The 21,955-nt window shown below is 44.3% G+C and overlaps 1 protein-coding gene across 5 annotated transcripts in view; it reads left to right on the plus strand.

The window, feature by feature from the left end:
- Positions 1-21,955, plus strand: part of ush2a (Usher syndrome 2A (autosomal recessive, mild)) — a 504,765-nt gene that overhangs the window by 69,779 nt on the left and 413,031 nt on the right. For all 5 annotated transcript variants that reach the window (XM_052485995.1, XM_052485996.1, XM_052485997.1 and 2 more), the window contains exon 10: positions 6,056-6,149. In XM_052485995.1, the coding sequence (XP_052341955.1) occupies positions 6,056-6,149 (94 nt within the window). The remainder of the gene's footprint in view (positions 1-6,055; positions 6,150-21,955) is intronic.

Here is a 21,955-nt window from a genome sequence, read left to right on the forward strand (position 1 = left end):
GATTTGTTTTCAAATACTTTGTGGATCTGTGTAATCTGAGGGAAATATGTGTCTCTAATATGGGGACTCATCTCTCTGTAGGTGATGGCTTTGTTATGGAAGGTTTGGGAATCGCTTCCTTTTAGGTGGTTGTAGAATTTAACATCTCTATTCTGGATATTGGTAATTAGAGGGTATCGGCCTGATTCTGCTCTGCATGCACATTTTGGTGTTCTACATTGTACACTGAGATTATTTTAGCAGAATTCTGCATGCGGAGTCTCAATTTGTGTTTGTCCTGTTTTTTGAATTCTTGGTTGGTGAGCAGCCCCCAGACCTCACAACCACAAAGGGCAATGGGTTCTATAATAGATTAAACATTTTTTTTAGCCAGATCCTAATTGGTATGTCAAATTTTATGTTCCTTTTGATGGCTTAGAAGGCCCTTCTTGTCTTGCCTCTCAGATCGTTATCAGCTTGTGGAAGTTACCTGTGGCACTGATGGTGTGTTCCATAGAGTGGAATGTAGGCTTAATCAGACCAGAGACATGTCTCACAATCACCACTAATCATAGAGTGGAATGTAGCACCATACACAAAGGTAGGGGTCAGCATGATGAAAATGTCCACCCCATTTAGAATGAACCCTTCCTACACCAGTGATAGACACCCCTCTCTGGGCACTTTGTACACTCAATAGCAACATGAGCTCCACATCTGGGTCCTGATGCTCAGAATTGGGGTCCTCATCAGGGATGTAGTCAGGAATAGGGAATATGTCATGGAACTCATTCAGTTTCCAAATCTTAATTATAACCCAATTAATTATCCAACCAAAATGTAGAATGCTCAGGGATTCACATTGGTTCTATCACTCCAAATTAAACCCCTCAATTTAACATATATCAACACTGGCAGAATGTACATCCATATTAACATACAATATATTCATCTCATAATTAGAGTATTAAGTTCCTCATCAGGGTTATAATTACAGATCAGTATCTCAATGCATTCTTAGCCTAAATCACTATAAATGTAGCAGTGTCGACCTCCCCAATCAACCTGATACCCCAAATCAATTACGGGTACAGTTGACCAACCCCCTCCCTCAATCTTCTGGCATTTCTTCATTTTTCTTCTTCAGATAGCTTCACAGTTCAAAGTGGAAGGTCTATGATAATGTCCCAATTTCAATGTCTCACCTGAGCCCCACCACAACTCCTATTATGTCTTGTCCATTTGCCAACCAGTGTACCTGCAATATGAGAAACGTTTTGGAAAGGATCTCTCTCCCTGTTCACTCCACTTGGACTTCTTTTGCACGACTTCAACTGGATGCTGTGTACAGGTTACTGGTTCAGACTCGGGTCTCTGGATAGAAGGTGCAGGACAGGGCCGTATTGAACACCATTTATTCAGCCGGTTTAGTGGGGATTTTGAGGTCCAAAACATCCCTAGAACACATGTCAAATAAAAATAATTACTTCACATTCTGTTGAAACAATGTTTCAAATTAGCTTATACTCCCCAAATCACACTGTCAACCTCGTGGTAGAGTCATAGGATCAACAAATTATCCCGATCATCCAGCAGACCCAATCTGGTGAGATTTATCAAAGCAAAACAGCACAAACAACACAACAATACACTCCTTCATACATCACTCAAGGTGTGTAAACTTAAATCCAAAACAAACAAAAAAATGTAATTCCCCCATTTTGACACAACTCACCATAGTGACTAATGTGTAAAATCAACAACACTGCAAATCAAATTCGAATTACTACCCGTAATAACTAAAAAAACATCTGTACCCATAACTTCATAGTAAAAATAGACTAGAGACAGGTCTATCCTTCTCCTGGTCCTATTAGTTATAACACTTCTCCATAATTATCAGTATTATGAATGACCTTCAAATCGGTATTAAGTATGATCTTTAAATCATCATCCAATGTCTCTTGGCATTACAGTGACGGCGATCAAACCACACTAGAAAGTCAGGACAGAGGTCATTCAAACCCTCAAAATAATTCATATGTGTTCAATTAAACATCAGAGAAGAAAAACTTCTGAAAATTCCATATGTTTGTGTGCCCCTTTAAGATACCTTGGCACTAACCCATATTCATATATCCAGGGAGGTGTGTGTGTGTCATATATATATATATATAAACCATATGGCAAAACAAACAAAAATGTCCAGGTCTTATTTAATTTGTTAACTCCTCTTTACCATCGAATCTAGATACCTTTGTACCTATAAAACTGCAAAATTTCACTAACGCCTCTCCAAAGACCATAGCCTCAGGAAACATTCAAACCAGCGCTCTGAAATATAAACTTACCAAGTACCCTCTTTAACAATATCCATTGAGAACACATTTAGCTAAGCTAAGAATGATGTGAATAGTCAAGTCAACAAACGCTGGGTAGTTGAATAGTTAATATACTAGCTTGATGCAATGATATACTATGCAGTTCATTAAGATTTTGTCCTGTAGTTCATTCAATGTAATTGGAGAATCCAGTGTGTTCTGGTAGTCTTTAATAGTTGATTCTAAGATTTCTATTTGATTATGTACAGTGGGGCAAAAAAGTATTTAGTCAACCACCAATTGTGCAAGTTCTCCCACTTAAAAAGATGAGAGAGGCCAGAAAATCACATTGTAGGATTTTTAATGAATTTATTGGAGAAGTGGTTTACCCATACATCTCTGGTTTGTTGTTTGTTGAGTTTTTTCCAGTTTTCCCAGAGGTGGTTAGAGTCTATGGATTATTCAATTACATTGATCTGAGTTCTGAAGTGCTGTTCCTTCTTATTCCGCAGTTTATTTCTGTATTATTTTAGTGATTCACCAAAGCGAAGGAGTAGACTCAGGTTTTCTGGGATTCTAGGATTTTGGTTGGAAAGTTTTCTCAATTTCTTTCTTAGGTTTTTGCATTCTTCATCAAACCATTTGTCATTGTTGTTCATCTTCTTCTGTTTTCTGTTTGACATTTTTAGATTTGATAGGGAAGCTGAGAGGTCAAATATACTGTTTAGGTTTTCTACTGCCATGTTTACACCTTCACTATTACAGTGAAACGTTTTGTCCAGGAAGTTGTCTAAAAAGGATTTAATTTGTTGTTGCCTAGTTGTTTTTTGGTAGGTTTTGTTAGCAGTTGATGTTATTCTTCAATAACACAGACCCCAGAGAAACTAAGGACAAATCATGGATGTTATACTGGGAAGTAGATGGTTCATTCTCCCCTGTCCTCAGTGACTTTCTCCACAGAACCAAGCGAACCCTAGCCTGTGGTTGACCAATTAGAATTCCTTGCATTAACATTGGGCCTTTGGCCAAATAACAAGTATCCTGTTTCAGGCTCAATGTACAGACGATTCAGACCAATGAAAACGTGGCACACATAGCTATGAGTTCAGGACTGACATTACTACACAGATTCTAAACAGATGTTGACCTGAATACCAACTATTTCCATTAGTCGTTAATTCCCTATTGACCGTTAGTACTCTGCGTTGTGTATTATCTTAAAATATTCTTTCAGTTTCCACACTACTTTCCATCCATCTATAGCTTTTCTTAATAGTATTCAGTTCCCGTTGTTTTGATGCCTCATGATTGAGTATTGCTCTGTTCAAGTAGCAATTTTGCTGTGATCTGATAGGGGTGTCAATGGGCTCCCTGTGAACTCTCTGAGAGACTCTGGGTTGAGGTCAATGATAAAGTAGTCAACAGTACTACTGCCAAGAGATGAGCTATAGGTGTACCTACCGTAGGAGTCCCCTTGAAACCTACCATTGACTATTTACATACCCAGCGTGCGACAGAGCTGCAAGAGTTGTGACCCGTTTTTCTTGTTTATGTTATTGTTGTGCCTAGGGGGGCATATGGGGGAGGGAATGCTGTCACCTCCAAGTAGGTGTTTGCCCCCCCCCCCTGTGTGCTGAGGGTGTCAGGTTCTTGTCCGGTTCTGGCATTTAGGTCGCCACGGACTAGTACATGTCCCTGGGCCTGGAAATGATTGATTTCCCCCCTCCAGGATGGAGTAGCTGATCATTTCCTTTTGAATTTCTAGCCAAATGTAAAATGTTCCTGTTCTGATTAATTTTAATAGATTGAGTTACGTCTGCTCTATAACAAATATACAAATTAGCACACCCCTTCCCTGTTTCACACCTGGTAGTTTGGTGGATGGGACTACCAGCTCTCTATAACTTGTTGGGCAACCAGTAGGTCCATCTCCTCTATACCATGTTTCTTATTTACATTTACATTTAAGTCATTTAGCAGACGCTCTTATCCAGAGCGACTTACATAAGATGACAATGTCTGTATTTCTGGAACCTGCAGGAACCTGGTGAAGTCCTGCTCTTTACGCCAAAGGCAGATGACCTCAGCTCTTTGATATTCCAGGATGAGATAGTGAAGGCTTTGTGTTCCATAAAGTGTCCAGTGTTGTTAGTCGTGTGGTTTGGCCTCAGACCAGTAAGTATGAGCAGAGCCTGCTGAGCCTCTGGTACATGCCATTGGCTTGGGCTAGTCTACTGTAAGAGTGGGGGTTGGGCCTGTTTACCCGCTCATGTGGGGGTGGGGGGCATGGGGTGGGCAGGAGGGGTATAGGTCTGATCTGAGGGGGCCTAAATGGGGTATGGGCATGGTTGACTTGGGGGAGTGTTGATTGGTGGGGGTGTGGATGTGCCTGGTGGTGCTGTAGTCTGGATATTGGTCCTCTCGGAGTGGGTCCTCTATGTGTAGGTCCGGGGGAGGGTCCCGCAGGTCTGGGAGAGTGTCGCACTTGTCTGGGCAGGGTGTCTGTTGATCTGTTGCTCCTGTGTGAGGTGTTGGTGCTGTGGTTGTGGGCAATGTATTTTAGGGTCTGGGTGAAGGTTGGCACTGCTGCCTTGTATAGGTGGGCCTGGTCATAGAGGCTGCTCAAGTCCAGGGTGGAGTGGTGGGCCAGGTAAACATTTGGTTTTTAAGCCCAGTCACAGGAAATACTTGTGTTTACCTGCTGTCTGGAAGGAGGGTGAAAGTATTATCGTGGTAGCAGGGTGGAGATAACCACTTGTGCGTTGTGGAAAGTAGAAGAAGCTTTTTCAATCACTCCCTTGAGTGCTGTGGCCACCCTATTCCCTTTCCTGCTGTGTTGTTTGTGACTGTGTGTATTATTATGTGGCTGATGTGGCTGGGTGACCCTAGTTGGTCCTCAGACAGAAGGTTTAGGGCGCGCTGGGTGTTTGGACATGAGAGTTTAGAAACTCTATGTTTGTATCTATTTCCCGTTTCAGTCCAGAAGGAGTACAATCTGTGGCTTATGTATTGGGGGAGGGGGCTCAGAGGGGGTGGGATCCCCTGGGCTCGGGGTTCTTCATTTGTCTGTCCTGCTGTGATGTCGAGGCTATGGTCAGGGTCTGGGTGGACTGTTCTGCTGTGGTGTTCAAGACTTTGGTCAGGGTCTGGAGTGGGCTGTTCTGGTAGCTACTCTGCGGGGGTGGCTAGCTCTCTAATGGGTTGTTCTCTGTCACACGTCATCGTTCTCACCCTCTCCTCCAGCACTCTGATCCTCTCCTCTAGTGCTCTGTTCTGCTCCTGCTCTTCTCCTCTTGATGTTGTCTCACCACAGTCCATAGTGCAGATATGTCTCTCCACCTCCACCTCTCCAGGTCTGATTGAGGGGGTGTTGTTGAGCTGGACTATTTTTTGTGCTGAATGGAGTGTGTTCACCTGCTGTTCCAGCTCCACCTGCCAAACCTCCAGCGGAGTGAATTTATCCTTCATTTCAATGAGGGAGTAGTACTCTGTGCTGGGAGGTTGACTTTCTGCTTGGGGTTGCCTGTCTGTGGGGTTGTATAATGAAGAGGTCTGGTCTGACACACTCAGGGTATCTTTCTCGAGAGAACTTATCCTGCTGAGCTATGTCTTTGATTATGTGAAAGTCCAGCTGAAACTGTTTGGCTTGCCCTGTACCATTATTGTCCCAGACTTGTCTCTCTCTCTCTCCCATCTTTCTGTGTCTCCCTCTCTCTACCCCACCTCGCTCTCTCTTTCTCTCTCTGTCTTTCTAGGTGTGAGTGTCATGGCCATGCTGATCAGTGTGACACCAGTGTGACTCCCTACCGCTGTGCTTGTCTGCCAGAGAGCCATACAGAGGGACACAACGTGAGTCTCGCACACGTGTGCACACACACACACACACACACACACACACACACACACACACACACACACACACACACACACACACACACACACACACACACACACACACACACACACACACACACACACACACACACACACACACACACACACACTCCCCCATACCCCCCTCCTTGTCCCTCTTTCTCTCTGTAAAGAGTTTTGTTGTGTTTGACACAGAGGGAGATGGAGCCTCTGCCTCAGCTTTCCTCTGTCTGAAGATCACCTCACAAACACACACACTACAGGTGCAGGGAGACAGATAGCCTTCTGTACTGTCTAACCTCACAGATCTGTGTAACACACATACACAGATCTACCTAACACACAAACACAGGTGCAGGGAGACAGAAAGCCTTCTGTACTGTCCTAACCTCACAGATCTACCTAACACACATACACAGATCTACCTAACACACAAACACAGGTGCAGGGAGACGGTGATTTCAACCTGTAGCTTGGGACTAGGGTTAGTTTTCCAGACATACAGATTTCCTTGATTTCCTGCTTATTACCTTCTTATTCCACAAGTCTCCCAATTGGGATTTCTGCAAAACCTGGACACTATCACGTCATTTTTAAACCTGACTTGGGACTGCTTATAGTTTCTCTCCCCCAGTGAGACAGTAAGGTCTCTCATTTTTCATTAGGGCTCATGCATAATTCACGCTCAGGCCCAGCCCTCTCTCAAACTCTGTGTTGTGTAGGGTCGTGGTGTTGCTGTTGTTATAGTTGACAAACAGAGCTACATCCCGGACACAGATGGTGGAATAAGAGAGGACATCCACATACCTGACCCCTACACACCCTATACCTGTACCTCAAATTAAAATGCTCCCCCAGTCTCCTTTTCACTTCATTGAACTTCTGATTTACTTAACAAGTTACATCTCAATAGGTGGTCCAGGTAAGTGTCATGACATCACAAGTGGGATGGGCCTTTCCTCTTTTGTTCTCTATTGTTCCTCAAGCAAGGGGGAGGGCTGATGACATCACAAATCACCATCAGACCAACTCCTTGAATGGCCTACTCCATGGAGTTTGCACTTGTGACTAAAAAACACTATTTTGCTCAAAACATATTGTTTTACCCTTAAGTGTGTATTTATACGTGGGATACTGTTTTTCAACAGGAAAAGTTCCAAAATAGCTGGAATGCTTCTTTAACTTAACCCATCTTATTTTTGTATTTTATTTAACTTTTATTTAACTAGGCAAGTCAGTGAAGAACAAATTCTTATTTACAATGATACCTACCCTGGCAAAACCCGGACGACGCTGGGCCAATTGTGCGCCACCCTATGGGACTCCCAATCACAGCTGGATGTGATACAGCCTGGATTAAAACCAGGGACTGTAGTGACACCTCTAGCACTGAGATGCAGTGCCTTAGACCGCTGTGCCACTCGGGAGCCCAGAGAAAGTGAGAGGTGGAAAGTTACTTTATTAACAAAATAAGACAGGCTTTATTCTGTGTGTGTGTTTGTTTTTATATGGTGTGATTGCGTGTGCGTGCGTGAGTGTGTGCGTGTGTGTGTGCGTGCGCGCGTGTGTGCGTGCGTGTGTGTGTGCGCGCGCGTGTGTGCGTGTGTGTGAGTGTGTGCGTGCGTGTGTGTGTGTGCGTGCGCGCGTGTGTGTGTGCGTGCGTGCGTGTGAGTGTGTGCGTGCGTGTGTGTGTGTGTGTGTGCGTGTGTGTGTGCGTGCGCACGTGCGTGTGTGTGTGCGTGCGTGTGTGTGTGTGTGCGTGTGTGTGGTTCTCTGACATCCTCCAGTGCTCTCCTGGGTCACAATCCAAATATTGTCTCAAATCGACTAGAACAATGACGCTCGCAACTGCATGCATCTCTTATACGCTCACTCTCTCTTCTTCTCTTTCTCTTATACGCTCACTCTCTCTTCTTCTCTTTCTCTTATACGCTCACTCTCTCTTCTTCTCTTTCTCTTATACGCTCACTCTCTCTTCTCTTTCTCTTATACGCTCACTCTCTCTTCTTCTCTTTCTCTTATACGTTCACTCTCTCTTCTTCTCTTTCTCTTATACGCTCACTCTCTCTTCGTCTCTTTCTCTTATACGCTCACTCTCTCTTCTCTTTCTCTTATACGCTCACTCTCTCTTCTTCTCTTTCTCTTATACGCTCACTCTCTCTTCTTCTCTTTCTCTTATACGCTCACTCTCTCTTCTTCTCTTTCTCTTATACGTTCACTCTCTCTTCTTCTCTTTCTCTTATACGCTCACTCTCTCTTCTTCTCTTTCTCTTATACGCTCACTCTCTCTTCGTCTCTTTCTCTTATACGCTCACTCTCTCTTCTTCTCTTTCTCTTATACGCTCACTCTCTCTTCTTCTCTTTCTCTTATAAGCTCACTCTCTCTTCTTCTCTTTCTCTTATACGCTCACTCTCTCTTCTTCTCTTTCTCTTATACGCTCACTCTCTCTTCTCTTTCTCTTATACGCTCACTCTCTCTTCTTCTCTTTCTCTTATACGCTCACTCTCTCTTCTCTTTCTCTTATACGCTCACTCTCTCTTCTTCTCTTTTTCTTATATGCTCACTCTCTCTTCTTCTCTTTCTCTTATACGCTCACTCTCTCTTCTCTTTCTATTATTCACTCTCTCTCTTTCTTTCCACTTCTCAACTTTCTCTATTTATGTCTCTCTCCCTCTTTCACTCTCTATTTCTCTCTCTATTTCTCTCTCTCTCTCTCTCTCTCTCTGTATGTGTGTCAACACTGAAGCATGCACGAGAGCACCAGCTTTTCCTGATGACTTTGCGATCAAGCTCTCCGTAGCCTATGTAAATAAGACCATTAAACAGGTCAACATTTACAAGACATTACCAGGACGTGTACTCCGAGCATACGCTGACCAACTGGCAAGTGTCTTCACTGACATTTTCAACTTGTCCCTGAACATTTCTGAAATACCAACATGTTTCAAGCATAGTTCCTGTGCCCAAGAACATCAAGGTAACCTGCCTAAATGACTACCGACTGTTATTACTGTTACTGTTATTTTACTGTTGCTCTTCAATGATTTGTTTTTATTTATTTTCTTCTTCTTTTTTTGTATTTATTTTTTACTTTTACTTGGGTTCGTTTCCCGGGACCACCCATACGTAGAATGTATGCACACATGACTGTAAGTCGCTTTGGATAAAAGCGTCTGCTAAATGGCATATATTATTATTATATATTACTTCGGATATTTCAGTTAATACTTTCCTAACTCTTATTTTTATCAAAACTGCATTGTTGGTTAAGGGCTTGTAAGTAAGCGTTTCACTGTAAGGTCTACTACACCTGTTGTATTCTGCGCATGTGACAAATACAGATGGATTGATTTTATTTTTGACTAAACTCATTGATAACTGAAGGATTTCTGTTAGCTGAACCTCAGGGATTCATTGTTTTGAGTGGAAAACACACAGATAACCCCACAAGTACTGTATGTGTGTGCGCCCATGGTATGTGTGTGTACGTGGTCACATTTGTGCTTGTGTGTATGTATGTGTGTGTGCACGTGTCTCCTTTCATTTGTGTGTGTGTATGTGTGTATGTCTGTGCCCACGTGTGTGTTAGGGCTGGGCGATATATTGCATTAGTTAGATGAATTAAAATTGATGTTTTAGTGCGATGTTCCAAATGCTTGTATCGCATGAATAAAGGTTTTTATCTTGTTTTTAAGAGCATTTGTCTTTTTGGCCTCATCGACTTCGCTCCTGCTGTGCACCTTCCCATTCGCACACAGACAACAAGCCCCTCTCCCTGCCACTCACAACAACAAAAGTGAAAGATCACTTCTTCCTCTCTGACAACATGCTATTTGCATTTGAGGTTTGGTCAATAGAATCAGTCATATGGACACTGAAACACATTGAGACATTATTTTACTGTAATAGAGGACCTTTTTAACAACACCCTTTTTATGTCTCAGCTTCTGAAATGTACAGTTCATGTACAGTTCCTCAGTAAAAGGCGCATGACAGCCCTCTTGGAGTTTGCCAAAAGGCACCTAAAGACTCTCAGACCATGAGAAACAAGATTCTCTGGTATGATGAAACCAAGATGGAACTCTTTGGCCTGAATACCAAGCGTCACCTCTGGAGGAAACCTGTCACCATCACTACAGTGAAGCATGGTGGTGGCAGCATCATGCTATGGGGATGTTTTTCCTGGTCCTTCTGTAGCTCAGTTGGTAGAGCATGGCGCTTGTAACGCCAGGGTAGTGGGTTCGATTCCCGGGACCACCCATACGTAGAATGTATGCACACATGACTGTAAGTCGCTTTGGATAAAAGCGTCTGCTAAATGGCATATATTTTTCAGCGGCAAGGACTGGGAGACTAGTCAGGATCTAGGCAAAGATAAACAGAGCAAAGTACAGAGAGATCCTTGATGAAAACCTGCTCCAGAGAATTCATGACCTCAGACTGGGGCGAAGGTTCACCTTCAAACAGGACAATGACCCTAAACACACAGCCAAGACAACGCAGGACTGGCTTCGGGGCAAGACTCTGAATGTCCTTGAGTGGCCCAGCCAGAGCCCAAACTTGAACCCGATCGAACATCTCTGGAGAGACTTGTAAATAGCTGTGCAGCAAAGCTCACCGTCCAACCTGACAGAGCTTGAGAGCATCTGCAGAGAAGAATGGGAGAAACTCCCCAAATACAGGTGTGCCAAGCTTGTAGCGTCATACCCAAGAAGACTCGAGGTGCCAAAGGTGCTTCAACAAAGTACTGAGTGAAGGGTCTGAATACTTATGTAAATATGATATTCTTTGCAAAAATGTATAAAAACCTGTTTTTGCTTTGTCATTATGGGGTATTGTGTGCAGATTGATGAGGGGGGAAACATTTTAATACATTTTAGTATAAGACTGTAATTTAGCACAATGTGGAAAAAGTCAAGGGGTCTGAATATTTTCAGAATGCACTGTATATCTGGTGAAGGGTATAAAACAATTTCTAGATTGTTGAAAGTTTCCAAGAGCACAGTGGTTTCCATCATTAGGAAATACCCAGACACCGCCTACAACGAGCTGACCAACCAAACTGAGCAACCGGGAAAGAAGGACCTTGGTCAGGGATGTGACCTAGAATGCAATGACCGCTCTGACAGAACTACAGAGTTCCTTGGCCGAGATGGGAGCACTACACCAATCTGGGATTCATGGGAGAGTGACCAGACGGAAGCCACTCCTGAGTAAAAGGCACATGTCAGGAGTTTGCAAAAAGACACCTGAAAGATTCTGATGAGACAAAAGTTTTACTCTTTGGCCTGAATGCGAAGCACTATATCTGGAGAAAACCAGACACGGCTCTACCCCTGTCTAACACCATCCCTACCGTGACGCATGGTGGTGGCAGCATCATGCTATGGGGATGCTTTTCAGCGGCAGGGACTGGGAGACTGGTAAGGATAGAGGGAAAACAGGCAAATCCTTGATGAGAACCTGCTTCAGAGTGCAAACGATCGTAGACAGGGGCAAAGATTTATTTTCCAAAAGGACATTGACTCTCAGCATACAGCCAAAGTAATGCTGGAATGGCTTCAATAATTTTGTAAATTAGATAATTCTGTATTTAATTTTCAATACATTTGCAAACATTTCGAAAATCATGTTTTCACAATGTCATTGTGGGGTATTATTGTGTATAGATAAAACATTTTTTTATCCATTTTGAATTCAGGCTGTAACCCAACAAAATGTAGAATAAGTCAAGGGGTATGTGTGCATTCTGAAGGCACTGTAAGTATTTCCAATGACATCATAGGAGTGCATCGTACTTTTAACCAATTATGAGTAGGTATTGCCTTCTAATGGCCTACTAATTGTCTACTAATTGGTTGATGATGTCATTGGAAACACTTATTTTTATCTACAAAATATAGAAACGCTCCATTTTCACAAATGTTGAGGTGGTGCTGGAGATGATGAAAATTGTGAAATTTCCCTTTAAACTATTTTGTTAAAATAATGTTATTATTATTATTTATTTTTTCATCTTTATTTAACCAGGTAGGCCAGTTGAGAACAAGTTCTCATTTACAACTGCAACTTGGTCAAGATAAAGCAAAGAAGTGCGACACAAACAACAGCACAGAGTTACACATGGAATAAACAAACGTACAGTCAATAACACAATAGAAAAAAAATCTATATACAATGTGTGCAAATGAAGTAAGATTAGGGAGGTAAGGCAATAAATAGGCCGTAGTGGCGAAGTAATTACAATGTATCAATTCACAGTTGAGTGATAGGTGTGCAGAAGATGAATGTGCAAGTCGAGATACTGGGATGCAAAGGAGAAGAAAAAAAATAACATGGGGATAAGATAGTTGGATGGGCTATTTACAGATTGGCTATGTACAGGTGCAATGATCTGTGAGCTGTTCTGACGCTTAAAGTTGATGAGGGAGATATGAGTCTCCAGCTTCAGGGATTTTTGCAATTTCTTCCAGTCATTGCCAGCAGAGAACTGTAAGGAAAGGTGGCCAAAGGGGAAATTGGCTTTGGGGGTGACCAGGGAAATATACCTGCTGGAGCGAGTGCTATGGGTGGGTGCTGCTATGGTGCTCAGTGAGCTGAGATAAGGTGCCAGTGGGTTTGTGGAGCCAGTGGGTTTGGCGAAGAATATGAAGCGAGGGCCAGCCAACGAGAGCATACAGGTCACAGTGGTGGGTAGTATATGGGGCTTTGGTGACAAAACGGACGGCACTGTAATAGACTGCATCCAATTTGCTGAGTAGAGTGTTTTAGGCTATTTTGTAAATGACATCGCCAAAGTCAAGGATCGGTAGGATAGTCAGTTTTACGAGGGTGTGTTTGGCAGCATGAGTGAAGGATGCGTTGTTGCGAAATAGGAAGCCGATTCTAGATGTCATTTTGGATTGGAGATGTTTAATGTGAGTCTGGAAGGAGAGTTTTCAGTCTAACCAGACACCTAGGTATTTGTAGTTGTCCACATATTCTAAGTCAGAACCGTCCAGAGTAGTGATACTGGACGGGCGGGCAGGTGTGGGCAGCGATTGGTTGAAGAGCATGCATTTAGTTTTACTTGCATTAAGAGCAGTTGGAGGACACGGAAGGAGAGTTGTATGGCATTGAAGCTCGTCTGGAGGTTAGTTAACACAGTGTCCAAAGAAGGGCCAGAAGTATACAGAATGGTGTCATCTGCGTAGAGGTGGATCAAAGAATCACCAGCAGCAAGAGCGACATCTTTGATTTTTACAGAGAAGAGAGTCGGCCCGAGAATTGAACCCTGTGGCACCCCCATAGACTGCCAGAGGTCCGGACAACAGGCCCTCCAATTTGACACATTGAACTCTATCCGAGATGTAGTTGGTGAACCAGGCGAGGCAGTCATTTGAGAAACCAAGGCTGTTGAGTCTGCCAATAAGAATTTGGTGATTGACAGAGTCGAAAGCCCTGACCAGGTCGATGAAGACGGCTGCACAGTATTGTCTTTTATCGATGGCGGTTATGATATTGTTTAGGACCTTGAGCGTGGCTGAGATGCACCCATGACTAGCTCGGAAACCAGATCGCATAGCGGAGAAGGTACGGTGGGATTCGAAATGGTCGGTGATCTGTTTGTTAACTTGGCTTTCGAAGACCTTAGAAAGGCAGGGTAGGATGGATGTAGGTCTGTAACAGTTTGTGTCTAGAGTGTCCCCCCCCTTTGAAGAGGGGGATGACCGCGGCAGCGTTCCTATCTTTGGGGGATCTCAGATGATACGAAAGAGAGGTTGAACAGGCTAGTAATAGGGGTTGCAACAATTGTGGCGGATCATTTTAGAAAAAGAGGGTCCAGATTGTCTAGCCCAGGTGATTTGTAGGGGTCCAGATTTTGCAGCTCTTTCAGAACATCAGCTATCTGGATTTAGGTGAAGGAGAAATGGGGGAGGCAAGTTGATGTGGGGGGTGCATTGCTGTTGACCCGGGTAGGGGTAGCCAGGTGGAAAGCATGGCCAGCCGTACAGAAATGCTTATTTAAAGTCTCAATTATCATGGATTTATCGGTGGTGACAGTGTTTCCTAGCCTCAGCGCAGTGGGCAGCTGGGAGGATGTGCTTTTATTCTCCATGGACTTTACAGTGTCCCAGAACGTTTGGGATTTTGTGCTACAGGATGCAAATTCCTGTTTGAAAAAGCTAGCCTTTGCTTACCGCACTGCCTGTGGATATTCGTTCCTAACTTCCCTGAACAGTTGCATATCGCGGGGGCTATTCAATGCTAATGCGGTATGCCACAGGATGTTTTTATGCTGGTCAAGGGCAGTCAGGTCTGGAGTGAACCAAGGGCTATATCGGTTCTACATTTTTTGAATGGGGCATGCTTATTTAAGATGGTGAGGAAGGCACTTTTAAAGAATAACCAGGCATCCTCTACTGACGGAATGAGGTCAATATCCTTCCAGGATACACGGGCCAGGTCGATTAGAAAGGCCTGCTCGCTGAAGTGTTTTAGGGAGCGTTTGACAGTGATGAGGGGTGGTCGTTTGACCGCAGACCCATTAAGGACGCAGGCAATGAGGCAGTGATCGCTGAGATCCTGGTTGAAGACAGCAGAGGTGTATTTAGAGGGCAGGTTGGTCAGGATGATATCTATGAGGGTGCCCGTGTTCACAGATTTGGGGTTATACCTGGTAGGTTCATTGATATTTTGTGTGAGATTGAGGGCATCTAGCTTAGACTGTAGGACAGGCAGTTGTATTAAGCATGTCCCAGTTTAGGTCACCTAACAGTACGAGCTCTGAAGATAGATGCGGGGCAATCAATTCACATATTGTGTCCAGGGCACAGTTGGTGGCAGAAGGTGGTCTGTAACAAGCTGCAATGGTGAGAGACTTGTTTCTGTAAAGGTGGATTTTTAGAAGTACAAGCTCAAATTGTTTGGGCACTGACCTGGATAGTATGACAGAACTCTGCAGGCTATCTCTGCAGTAGATTGCAATTCTGCCCCCTTTGTCATTTCTATCTTGTCGAAAATTTTTATAGTTAGGGATGGAAATGTTAGGGTTTTTGGTGGCCTATCTATGCCAGGATTCAGACACAGCTAGGACATCCGGGTTGGCAGAGTGTGCTAAAGCATTGAATAAAACAAACTCAGGGAGGAGGCTTCTGATGTTAACATGCATGAAACCAAGGCTTTTACAGTTACAGAAGTCAGCAAATGGGAGTGGAGCTTGGCGCTGAAGGGCCTGGATTAACCTCTACATCACCAGAGGAGGAGTAGGATAAGGGTACGGCTAAAGGCTATAAGAACTGGTTGTCTAGTACGTTCGGAACGGAGTAAAAGGAGCAGGTTTCTGAGCGCGGAAGAATAGATTCAAGGCATAATGTACAGACAAGGGTATGGTAGGATGTGAATACAGTGGAGGTAAACCTCGGCATCGAGTGATGATGGGAGAGGTTTTGTCTCTCGAGACACCATTTTAACCAGGTAAGGTCACCGCATGTGAGGGAGTTGGAACAAATGGGATAGCTAAGGCATATTGAGCAGGGCTGGAGGCTCTGCAGGGAAGTAAGATATTAATCACTAACCAAAACCGCAATGGACAAGGCATATTGACATTAGGGAGAGGCATGCGTAGCCGAGTGATCATAGGGACCAGTGAGTAGCTAGGCAAGCTGGAGACACGGCGATTCAGACAGCTAGCGGGCCAGTGTTTGCAGGCTAGCAGAAGGGCCTCAGAGGGACGTTGTGACGGAACAGTCTGTTTTACCCCCCTCGGATGGTTACGTCGGCAGACCAGTCGTGATGGATCAGCAGGGCTCTGTGTAGGCAGCAAAAGGGGTCCAGGCCAAATGGCAAAATAGGCATTGTAGCCCAAGGAGTGGGTGATGGACCTATTCAGCTAGCTGGGAGATGGGCCAAGCATGAGGCTAGTTCGCAGCTAACTGTTGCTTGCTTCGGAACAGAGACGTTAGCCAGGAGTAGCCACTTGGATAGCAGCTAGCTAGCTGTGCTGATCCAGGGGAAAAGGTTCAGAGCTTGCGGTAGGGATATGGAGATTTGGTGGAGAAAAAGCAGTCCGGACAGCAGTCCCAACGTTATTGGGTCTATTGGTTGCGGAAGGCTTATTTTTAGCCTACATATAATTTTACAAGTCCTGAGTTCATTAGATTATTCCTGACTCTTTGAAATGCAGTGCATTGACCTTTAATTGTGCAAGAAAGCTTAATTACAGAAAAGGTTTAATTTTTACAAAATTAAGATTTGATTTGAAGGCCATATCCTCCAACCCTAGTGTGTTTGTTTATCTGTGTATAGGTCTGAGAGCCTCTGTTGAATGGTGAAGCTTCTGCTGTGTGTCAGTGTAATGTTGAGACATGCAGCAGCAGGCTGAGCCTGAGATATTAGACATAAATATTGCATGTATCCTGTAGAGTTAGATCGAGGCCGGGCCGTGATGGCTGCTCTGCTCAGCTGCAGAATTTCCACAGTGACATTAAAATGGCCAAGATGGTCAGACATGTGTCAGCATGATGATCACTGGAGAGGTAGGAGAAGAGGGCCAAGACACACACATAAACACACACACACAATGGTTATTCCTATACCCCCCCACCTCTAGTGATTTAAAATAATACATGTGATTATCTCCATCTCACAGTCATCAGTTTAGCATTGACAATCAATACCTGTGATTACTCTGTCATAACTTATTGATTTGTAATTGATACACCGACATTATGTCAGGTCGCTCTATTATTTTTCATATACAGCTCGGTTTGATTTTATGGGGGAAGCTCACCTCGTCCACTACCATACATGTTGATGCCAAGGCAGCTATTTTTGGTCAGAAATCTCAACACACATCAGCTATCACAGAGAGGTGAGGAAAGAGAGTGCCCAGGAATGATTCTGTGGCCATGAAATACGAACAATTCCAGAAATACCACAAAGCATCACCAATGTTGATTTCTACATAAAGAATGTGTGCTGCTATCCCAACCAGCAGCAGCCCAACACTTCAGAATTCATAGAGAGAGAATGAATGCCCCCAAAAACCTTTCTCTTTCATTTGCTATGCTAATGTGTGCGGCACACATAGCGATGGGAGAGGGATGAAGAAAGAAAGAAAGAGAGAGACGTAGAGAGGGATTTCTCTTGGAAGTGAGGAATGAAAAGCAGCTTTGATTTGTGAAGCGGTGAGGAACAAGGAGATCCAGACAACGCATGCTAATGGAGGCCTGTTTTAACTGTCGAGGACGCCTGCCTGTGAATACACACCTCCCCAGACGGACCCGTGTTCTTTAGCGAGAGTATGTGCCTGTGTGTGTCTCTGTGTGTGTGATGTCTCAGGAGAATCCCCCACGCTGCTTCATCAGATCCACTTAATAATCACCCAACGGGAATGACGGCCAGAGCCCTGTTCAAACACCTACACACACAGATAAATAATTGAAGTCTTTAAAATCATATTCATGTCTTAGACATGCAGAAACATGTATGTTTTTGTAATGCCATGTGTAACTTTGTAAGGAAAGGAGATCCCAATGAATATATTAGTGTGTTTAAGGAGCTAGCTGACACAGAAACAGACTGTCACCCAGGCTAGATAACGTAATCTCAGGGATGCCTGTGTGTGAGTGTGTCTGTGTGCGATGAATTATCTTATCTCTCTCAGTGGTTCTTCGTCCCATGCTAAACACACAGTATGTTCCCTGAGTGTAGTGTACTGTCTCCATGTTGATTGGTGTGCAAGTACTGTACTGCTCTGTATGGGCTAACAGGTACTGTACTGTTCTGTATGGGCTGACAGGTACTGTACTGTACTGTATGGGCTAACAGGTACTGTACTGTACTGTTCTGTATGGACTGACAGGTACTGTACTGTACTGTTCTGTATGGGCTAAAAGGTACTGTACTGTACTGTTCTGTATGGACTGACAGGTACAGTACTGTTCTGTATGGGCTGACAGGTACTGTACTGTACTGTTAGCTGTATGGGCTAACAGGTACTGTACTGTTCTGTATGGGCTGACAGGTATTGTACTGTTCTGTATGGGCTGACAGGTACTGTACTGTACTGTTCTGTATGGACTGACAGGTACTGTACTGTTCTGTATGGGCTGACAGGTACTGTACTGTTCTGTATGGGCTGACAGGTACTGTACTGTACTGTTCTGTATGGGCTGACAGGTACTGTACTGCTCTGTATGGGCTGACAGGTATTGTACTGTTCTGTATGGGCTGACAGGTACTGTACTGCTCTGTATGGGCTGACAGGTACTGTACTGTTCTGTATGGGCTGACAGGTACTGTACTGCTCTGTATGGGCTGACAGGTACTGTACTGTTCTGTATGGGCTGACAGGTACTGTACTGTTCTGTATGGGCTGACAGGTACTGTACTGCTCTGTATGGGCTGACAGGTACTGTACTGTTCTGTATGGGCTGACAGGTACTTTACTGTTCTGTATGAGCTAACAGGCATGTATTATAGTGGATTCCTATATCACTCTCTCTCTCTCTCTCTCTCTCTCTCTCTCTCTCTCTCTCTCTCTCTCTTGCTTTCTCTCTTTCTCTCACTCACTCAATTCAATTCAAAGGGATTTATTGGCATAGGAAACATATGTGAACATTGCCAAAGCAAGTGAAATAGATAATAAACAAAATTGAAATAAACAGTAAAACATTAACAGAAACATTACACTCCCAGAAGTTCCAAAGGAAAAGAGACATTTCAAATGTCATATTATGACTACATACAGTGTTGTAATGATGTGCAACAGGTAACACATCTTGCTGCTGTGATGATACACTGTGGTATTTCACCCAATAGATATCGGAGTTTATCAAAATTGGATTTGGTTTATAATTCTATGTGGATCTGTGTAATCTGAGGGAAATATGTGTCTCTAATATGGTCATACATTGGGCAGGAGGTTAGGAAGTGCAGCGCAGTTTCCACCTCATTTTGTGGGCAGTGTGCACATAGCCTGTCTTCTCTTGAGAACCAGGTCTGCCTACGGCCTCTCAATAGCAAGGCTATGCTCACTGAGATTGTACATAGTCAAAGATTTCCTTCATTTTGGGTTAGTTACAGTGGTCAGGTATTCTGTCACTGTGTGCTCTCTGTTTAGGGCCAAATCAAATTTTTGTTTGCTCAGTTTTTTGTCAATTACTTGACACATTGGAAAGAATTATCTTTTTGTTTTCTCATGATTTGGTTGGGTCTAATTGTGTTGCTGTCCTGGGGCTCTGTGGGGTGTGTTTGTGAACAATGCCCCAGGGACAGCGTACTTAGGGGACGCTTCTTCAGGTTCATCTCTCTGTAGGTGATGGATTTGTTATGAAAGGTCTGGGTACACAGAATATATTTTTGCAGAATTCTGCATGCAGTTTGGTGTTTGTCCCATTTTGTGAATTCTTGGTTGGTGAGCGGACCCCAGACCTCACAACCATAGAGGGCAATGGGTTCTATAACTGATTCAAGTATTTTTAGCCAGATCCTAATTGGTATATCGAATTTGATGTTATCTTTTCATGGCGGAGAAGGCCCTCTTGCCTGGTCTCTCAAATCGTTCACAGCTTTGTGGAAGTTACCTGTGGTGCTGATGTTTAGGCCAAGGTATGTATAGATTTTTGTGTGCTTTAGGGCAACGGTGTCTAGATGGAATTTGTATTCATGGACCTGTTGACTGGACCTTTTTAGGAGCACCATTATTTTTGTCTTACTGAGATTTACTGTCAGGGCCCAGGTCTGACAGAATCTGTGCAGAGGATCTAGGTGCTGCTGTAGGCCCTCCTTGATTGGGGACAGAAGCACCAGATCATCAGCAAACAGTAGACATTTCACTTCAGATTCTAGTAGTGTGAGGCTGAGTGCTGCACTGTTCTCGTGCCCTCACCAATTCGTTGATATATATGTTGTAGAGGGTGGGGCTCTCTCCCTCTGCTGTTACGCCATCTCCTACAGTCTCTCTCTCTCTCTCTCTCTCTCTCTCTCTCTCTCTCTCTCTCTCTCTCTCTCTCTCTCTCTCTCTCTCTCCCTCTGCTGTTACCCCATCTCCTACCGTCTCTCTCTCTCTCTCTCTCTCTCTCTCTCTCTCTCTCTCTCTCTCTCCTCTCCTCTGCTGTTACCCCATCTCCTACCATCTCTCTCTCTCTCTCTCTCTCTCTCTCTCTCCTCTGCTGTTACCCCATCTCCTACCGTCTCTCTCTCTCTCTCTCTCCCTCTGCTGTTACCCCATCTCCTACCGTCTCTCTCTCTCTCTCTCTCTCTCTCTCTCTCTCTCTCCATCTCTCTCTCTCTCCCTCTGCTGTTACCCCATCTCCTACCGTCTCTCTCTCTCGCTCGCTCACTCTCTCTCTCTCTCTCTCTCTCTCTCTCTCCCTCTGCTGTTACCCCATCTCCTACCGTCTCTCTCTCTCTCTCTCTCTCCATATCTCTCTCTCTCTCTGCTGTTACCCCATCTCCTACCGTCTCTCTCTCTCGCTCTCTCTCGCTCTCTCTCTCTCTCTCTCTCTCCCTCTCTCTCTCTCTCTCTCCCTCTCTCTCTCTCTCTCTCTCTCTCTCTCTCTCTCTCTCTCTCTCTCTCTCTCTCTCTCTCTCTCTCTCTCTCTCTCTCTCTCTCTCTCTCTCTCTCTCTCTCTCTCCCTCTGCTGTTACCCCATCTCCCACCGTCTATCTCTCTCTCCTCTCTCTCTCTCTCTCTCTCTCTCTCTCTCTCTCTCTCTCTCTCTCTCTCTCTCTCTCTCTCTCTCTCTCTCTCTCTCTCTCCCTCTGCTGTTACCCCATCTCCCACCCTCTCTCTCTCTCTCCTCTCTCTCTCTCTCTCTCTCTCTCTCTCTCTCTCTCTCTCTCTCTCTCTCTCTCTCTCTCTCTCTTCTCTCCCTCTGCTGTTACCCCATCTCCTACCGTCTCTCTCTCTCTCTCTCTCTCTCTCTCTCTCTCTCTCCCTCTGCTGTTACCCCATCTCCTACCGTCTCTCTCTCTCTCTCTCTCTCTCTCTCTCTCTGGGTTAGTGATTCCCTGTGGACTTGAGGCCCTCCACTCAGCAGGACTTTCAGCCCCAATCTGCCTCAATATGTCTTCTTCTCCCCCTCCATCTCTCTCTTCTTCCCCCTTTCTATCTCCCGCTCCCCCTTTTCTTTCTCTTCCTTCCTTCTGTCCTGCCTCTCCCTCTCTATAAGCTATCCCTCCTTGTACCCACTCCCTCTCCTCGCCCCTCATCCCTCCCTCCCTCTCTCTCTCCTTCCTCCATCTGTGTGTGTCAGACACCGGCATAGCAGCACAGGTTTGTCTGTGTGTGAGTCTGTGCATATGTGTCACCAGGGAGCCCCATGTTTTTTAATACATTTTTAATCATTCCATTTGATGCTCCTCTTGTCCACCATAATTTGTACTGACTGCTGAACAGAATCAAAGACCAACACAAACATACATTTTTCATTCCTTGTCTTTTTTCCTCTATGCCTCACACCTCGACATGCTTGTTTTGACATAAAAGTGGCCTATTTTAACGATGCTGTTGTTGAAAGTCACTTTTAATTTCCCTACCTGATTTCCCTATGGTGTGTCTGTACATTTCAATGTGAATACAGGAGAGTGAGGGGTGGAGTTTTATATATTCAGGACACAATGGCAACACAATGAATGACAGCCGATTGTGAATGTGTACTGTTTCTCTCTTTGATAAAGGTGCATAAGGGGAATATGTTGTTTGTGCTCTATTCTACCCCTGTTGCTCTCTGTTGTCAACGCTCTGTGTTTCTCACTTGTCTAACAGAGGTCCTCTGAGATGTCCGTTTTGTTA

The sequence above is a fragment of the Oncorhynchus keta genome, chromosome 29, assembly GCF_023373465.1.
Source record: "Oncorhynchus keta strain PuntledgeMale-10-30-2019 chromosome 29, Oket_V2, whole genome shotgun sequence".
NCBI lineage: Eukaryota > Metazoa > Chordata > Actinopteri > Salmoniformes > Salmonidae > Oncorhynchus > Oncorhynchus keta.